This window comes from Protobothrops mucrosquamatus, unplaced genomic scaffold (assembly GCF_001527695.2).
Source record: "Protobothrops mucrosquamatus isolate PMUCROS unplaced genomic scaffold, P.Mucros_1.0 scaffold194, whole genome shotgun sequence".
Lineage (NCBI taxonomy): Eukaryota > Metazoa > Chordata > Lepidosauria > Squamata > Viperidae > Protobothrops > Protobothrops mucrosquamatus.
In genome coordinates, this window is record NW_015386550.1 from 22,062 (window position 1) to 28,775 (window position 6,714).

The following is a 6,714-nucleotide window of genomic DNA, read 5'->3' on the forward strand; positions in this document are numbered from 1 at the left end:
CCGTAGGCATCCCGAGTCATCAAAACAAATCCGGCTCCTTTAAATGCGACGTCCTGAGGATAAGGAAGAGGGCCGAGCAAAGCCAGCGGCGTAATGCGTACGGCGCAAAACTTTCAGAATCCCCTCCTCCCTCCCCTCCCCTCCCCTCCCCCCCGCCTCCCAAAGGAAATGTCACGCTCATACGTACTTCCGGTTGAGAGCGAGCGTCGAGGGTAGAAAGAACTTCTTTCGCACGGCAGCGGGGAATGTTGTCAAGGCGCGTGCGTGTTGGCTGGGATGAATGTCGGGTTTTCGGGCGTGAGTTTTTTAACACGGCCGGAAGTGTCCAGAGAGCCCTGAGCGGAGCGTTCGATTTCTCTCTCCCCTCACTCCCGGCGGGCGCTATGGAGCCGGGCGCTTGAGGGCGGAGCGGCTGCCTTTTTACCCCAGACATGTCAGCCGGCCATCTCGATGCAGGTAAGCGCCGAGGGGGTCCTCTGCCCGCTGACTACACCCCAGAAGCCGTGGGCCGTCTTGGCTTGGTCGGGCCCTGCATCGCCGGGCTCTGACCTCTGCGCCGCATTCTGGCCTTTTCTTTTCTTCTGGGATTGGAGGCCTTGAGGCCGAATGCCTTTTCGGGAAGATGAATCCTGGCGAAAGACTCCCGGCCTGGGCGTCCCTCCACTTCCGCGGGGCTGCCGCTTCATGGCGCTGAGGCTCCGGGATGCGCTTGAGATGGGGAAGCGGCGGCTCCTGGCGTGCACGGGTGGGGCCGCTGCTCGGGAAAAGTGCTCCCTGCGGGAAATGAGCCAGTCTTCTCATGAACTTAGGGCGCGGGAAGCTGGAGCTAGGCCATGTCTGAGCCGAGCACTTTCCATTCCGAATCATTCCCACCTCAGCGATCTGAGTAAACGATTGCACTCGGGTTGGTTGCAGCTACTCGGAGCAAGCAACCTGTAGAGCAGGGCTGAACGACGAGGAGCGAACTATGGGCTCGGTACTCAGCCCAAGCATATCGTGAGAAAGACAATCAAATGCCCTCCAGATGGTTTGGACTTCATCTCCCATCAGTCCCGCTTAGCCTAGCGAATAGCAAAGGATTGTGGGAGTTGTTGTTCAAAATATCCGGAGGACACCAGGTTCCTGTATTTGGGGTAAGCGGTTTTTAATCAGGCATGTCTTTCGCTTTCCTTCGTTTGTAGGTGGGGCTGTTGCTGATTTATTTTTTAAAGGATATTTCTCTCCAACACAACACAATGCATTGGCTAATTGAAATAGCATTAAGAATGATGTTCTCATTTACTCTCTGCCCTGAATATATTAGTTGCTATTTTAATATTTCTCCAAAGTTTATTAAAAAAAAATATTATACTGTTTTAGTTTAGGATTATATTAAATACAGAGTGCAAGAAGTTCTGCAAAACACTGTAAATGATAAGAGGAAATGATAAGTATGGGGGAAAACATACCCTTCCCTAGTGCACTACGGTACTTAGCTTACGGGAACAGCTTTAGTTTATCATTAGAGCTACTTGTGTTACTTTCCTCCAAATCTTGTAAAGATTTAAGTCCTTCTGAAGTTAACCATAGAACTTATATGAAAAGGCTTCCATGTTTTGCCCACAGCAGGTGGCAGCACCTAGCTGATCTTAGCTGATCTCAAAAAAACCAATTGGACTTGATTAGTACTTGGATAAGAGACCACTAGGAAACTCCAGGGCTATAGAGTAGACTGGGGAATTTAAAAAAAATCATCCTTAAAGATGATAATGGCAATCCCCTTTTATTCTGTTGTAAAGAAAGCCACATGAACATATTCCCACAGCATCACAAGTCAAACTTAACCCGAGGAAGTGTCTTTTTGTTGCTGTTTCTTATTTTATATCCTGTCTAAGGGTGAGCAGGCATGAATTCACTGAATTCCTGATTTTTCCTATAAGTTGGTTTGAACTGTTTCAGTGAGAGTGCTCCATTCTTGTCCTCTGTGAACACCATGTATTCTATCCAGGTATTGATCATATGCCAATATGTTGATATTTGTACTCTGTAAAGCCTCCAAACTCCGTTAATTCAAAAGGATGATGTCTAACATATTCTTTATACCTTTTTAAAAACTTTCAGAAGTGTTTATCACTATTGCTTGATTTAAAATCTTGGGGCTTCTATTTGTTGCATCTATTTAGAGAGTGTGTCTTCTCAGCATCTCTACCATAGTACTGACTGATATTTTATACTTAACACAAAAGGCCCTAGAATTGTATGATGAACATCTTAAACCAGACATGTCAAACTGCCGGCCCACGGGCCGGATGTGTCACGCCAAAACCACGCCCACCCCATTGCCAGCAATAGGGAAAAAGTCCCGAACCTTGCGCAACGTCACATGACATCACGAGTTTGACATGCCTGTCTTACAGTCACTGATGTCATGTTCCTCTTATACTGATTCTTAAATCTTTGTAGCTAGATTTGTTTTCTGGCTTTCTAGCTATAATTTAGTATTTTCTGAAGTGCAGCCTATTTTGCTGAAAACTTGTAGGCAACTATAGTTTAAGAATATACAACTGTATTTCTGTGTTAAAGCAATGTAATTGTATGGATTTCTGATACATATATGAATTACCCCAAAAATAAGCTTATTGAAGATTATATAAAACTTTGCCATATGAAAATAGAGTACAGAATATATAATTGAACATCATACCATTTCATTTCATGGACTAACTTGCAAAGAAAAAAAGTATGCGGACCCCGAATGAATGATGATAAAAGAGGCTTTTTTGCATGTATGGGTCAAACAGTGTAGTTGTAAACTTAACGCCATCTGAATTTTTTTATCCAGAACTTAATAATCCTTGGATAAGTTGATGTATGTTTCTTTTTAAAAATTTTAAATATATAATCTTTTAAGATTTCAAGGTGATTTGCTGCAAATTTTTTCTGTTTTCCTATTGGTTTTGCAACAAGGTTTTGGTGAAAATTTGGGGTGAGGGTTGACTGTGCCATGGCTCATAGTACTAAATAGAGATTGGATATTGTTTTTTCCAGAACTAATCTAACATTAAAACTGGACTCTTATAGTACATAGAACCATTGTTTGTTGTAGTTCAACCTGCAATATTTTCTTTTGAGCCTAGGGATTTAATACTTGAGAATATTTCTCTATTGATAAAATCATCTGTGCAGTTTCTGGATTTGGCAGTACTGAAATTTTGTTCACTATCATTAGAATAAAAAGCAGTAAGAAGCAAGGTGTATATGTGGAAGAGTTGTGGTGGCACAGTGGTTAGAATGCAGTACTGCAGACTAACTCACTGCTCACTCCAGGAGTTCAATTCTGAACAGCTCAAGGTTGACTCAGCCTTCCATTCTTCTGAGGTTGGTAAAATGAGGACTCAAATTGTTGGGGGCAATATGCTGATTCTGTAAACTGCTTACAAAACACTATGAAGCAGTATATAAGTCAGAGGTCCCCAACCTTTTGGGCACCAGAGACCGGTTCCATGGAGAAAGGTTTTTCCACGGACCGAAGAATGTGTAGTTTTATGTGCTGCTTGCATCCCATGGATGAGGCTTTCCTTGTTTGTGCGGACCGATTGCTGGCATCCCGCGGTCCAGTACTGGTCCATGGACCGGGGGTTGGGGACCCCTGATATAAGTCTAAGTGCTATTGCTATATTGGTCTTCCATTTATGAGATGGAGAAGGAGAAAATCTATATGATCTCTAGGAGTCAAAAACTTGATAGCACATAATCTATGAAATGATCTGTCTCCCCCCCCCCACTGAATTATGTATATATCCCCAGACACCCTCTTGGGTTGTGACTATGCACGCTCTCTTTTATCTTGGGGAGATGATTGGTTTTCGGTAAATATATATAGCAGGAGTTAAGATCTGTGGGTCACCAAATATTACTGAGTGATGAAGGATGCTAGCGGTGCAGCAATATTTGGATGACCATAAGTACTTGTTCCCTTGCATAAAACTGTGCATTGTGTACAGTGTGGGCTAACCACATTTTAAAAGAAAAAAGGTGACACAATAAAATCCAGTCGAGTCCTATCTTTATTTTCTTCTACCTAATGCGTAGAATCTTTCCATGCTAAAATTATAACCTTCTAACCTAGTAGATATATCCTAGGAAAATGTGGGGTGTGGCACCCTGAATTCTTTCCCCTCCCCCATCTAGCTTGAGATTGTGCAGTCTCTTGATTTGACTTCTCCCTGATGGAATGTACTCCCTGGGAAAGCTCTCCCAAAACTCTTCACTGCTCCTCCAGGTGCACAGTCCATCACACCAGGTGCTCTCTAGCTCTTCATGTTCTTGATCTGCTGTTAGAAGTCTGCAACTGTGATGGTGATTGGTTTCTGTTCTGGAAAATTACTGTGCTCTGCTCTGAGGTCCTACAGCCACTTTATACTGGTGTTATGTGTCTTCTCTTTCTCCCATATGTTCTTCCAGTACTATTCTGCTGTTGGTACCTCTGTGGCTTCTGTGTTGTTGCACTGCAGTTGGGAGTACACCTTGGATGGTTCTTTGGAGAACAGAGCATTTCTGTTCTTGACCTCTGCTTCTTTAATATGTCTCCTTAGCCTGATAGCCAGTGCTATGAGCCTTTGTCCAGCAGTCTCTAGAGCTCCAGATACACTTGTATTTTTTCAGTAACCAAGTCTTATCCTTAATCCTCATATCCTTCTGTAATTCCACCAGCTGCCTAACCTCTCTGAGTTGCATTAGCTTTTTTTAAAAATTTCCTTTTATGAAGCTTATGTAGCTGTAATTTTGAAGGCCAGCAAACATTCTGCTGTCCAGGCAAACTATTGTCCAATTTCCTTTTTAAATGTTAATGCCAAAATTTGGCATTGAATCTTGTCACATAGATTACAGACACCATTACATTTCATTGTTGATTCTAAGCAGCCTGGTTTTGAAAAAGAGCAACAAACCTTTGATATATTGGTAATAGTTTTTCTTTAGAGAAAATTGAAATAATCAGATCTTGTTGGATGTAAACAAAGCCTTGTACATATTTCAGTGAAAATTTTGGGATTATATCTTAGTCAAACATGGTTTTTCTTCTTTATTAATTGGATTAAAATGTGATATTTTAATTATTTGGCCAGGGTCAGTAGAAAAGGAATTATTTCCTCATCAAGATACTTCTTTGAATCTTCAAGAATACCAATTATCTTCTTGTATAATTAGGTACTGATAGGATATATTGGGCATAAAAGTGGTTGGAGTCGAGAGCAAACTTTTTTAATTATGAAAATTATATATCCAAATACATTAATAATATATTAATGGTTGGTTTGGTTACATCATCAGATTACCAAATTAACTAGAGGGAGTCTCATTTATCCTGCAAGCTCAGATATATCAGTGGAAATTTACAAATACTATTTTACTTGATGCCTCAATTCATTTAAATACCTTAGAATAATTATGTCAAATAATTTTGTTTGCAAACATAAATATATCTAAATTCTTATCTCATATTGATTTAAATAAATACAGTAGTTAAAATTCTAGTCAGTTTATAGGGAAAATATCACTTCAAGACTGATATATATGGAGATTCCCATGTTACTACCTAAGGCTTTTCAAGAAGATTGATAAGTTATTAAAGTTTTTATGAGAAGCACAAACCCCTAGATTTTCTTTATCCAAACTAGATCTATCATATAAACTCATATGGGGCTTTACATTTCCTGTTTTTCAGTTTTAACATTGAGCATATATTTTGACCTCTATTTCAATGGCATCCAAGAGATCAAGTTGAAAAACCACTCTGTGCACAATTTGGAAGTTTTTATGTGATTCCTCTGATATCTTTTCAAGTTGTAATTCTTTTTTAGTCAAATTTCAATTTTATTTTTCATCACTGAAAGCTGCAAATTATACTTGGAAAATGTTAGTATTAGTGAATGAATGAATAAATGAAACCTGATTATGATAATTAGTAAAGAAAGTAAAGATGAGTAAAAGATAATATATATCCATATGTTTATAATCTTACTGTAAGCTGTATGCATTTAGGCAAGTGAATTAAGTGAATAAATGTAACATAACATAAAATTGTAGACACAGAGCTCCTAAAACCTATAAAGGTAATTTAAATAATTAAACCTATTACCTGTGAAACTGCTTGCTTTATTTACAACTTTATAATCATTAGATGCACTTGAAAGGATAAATAAGAAGAAAGAAGGTAATGATATTAATTATTGTTATAATGTACGATATTTTGGTTTAGTAAGCTACCGTATTTTCCGGCGTATAAGACGACTTTCTAAACCCTGAAAATCTTCTCAAAAGTCGGGGGTCGTCTTATACGCCCAGTCGTCTTATACGCCGGAAAATACGGGTATTCAGGCAGGCTTCCAGAGTTCGGCTGGCAGGATGCAGGTAACCCGCCTCCCGCCGCGCCGCTCCGCGTCCCGCGCCTCCGTGTCTCAAGCCTCTGTGTTATGCTTGGGCGGAATACTTTTTCTTTTACAGATGGGGCGGGTGGGCCTGACATTCGCGCGCAAGCAGGACCCCGCCCGCCGAGCCACCGCTTCCCCATCACCCTCCACGCCAGCCTGCTCCGTCTCCAGACCTCCCAGCTGACGGGCGCAGGTCCGGGGGTTGCCAGCTGACGGGCGCAGGAGTTCGGCGCTGCAGCGGCCTCCGCTTCGCCCTCCGCACCGGCCAAAGCGTTGCCTGACGTTTCGGCCGACGGACGCAGGT

General features: G+C 41.3%; 1 protein-coding gene across 1 annotated transcript in view; it reads left to right on the forward strand.

Moving 5' to 3' along the window:
- Positions 1–254: 254 nt before the first annotated feature.
- The window catches only part of RALGAPB (Ral GTPase activating protein non-catalytic beta subunit), a 65,866-nt gene continuing 59,406 nt past the window's right edge, over positions 255–6,714 (forward strand). Inside the window, exon 1 of the mRNA XM_015813778.1 lies at positions 255–456. Coding sequence (XP_015669264.1) covers positions 451–456 — 6 coding nt within the window. The 5' untranslated portion in view covers positions 255–450. The remainder of the gene's footprint in view (positions 457–6,714) is intronic.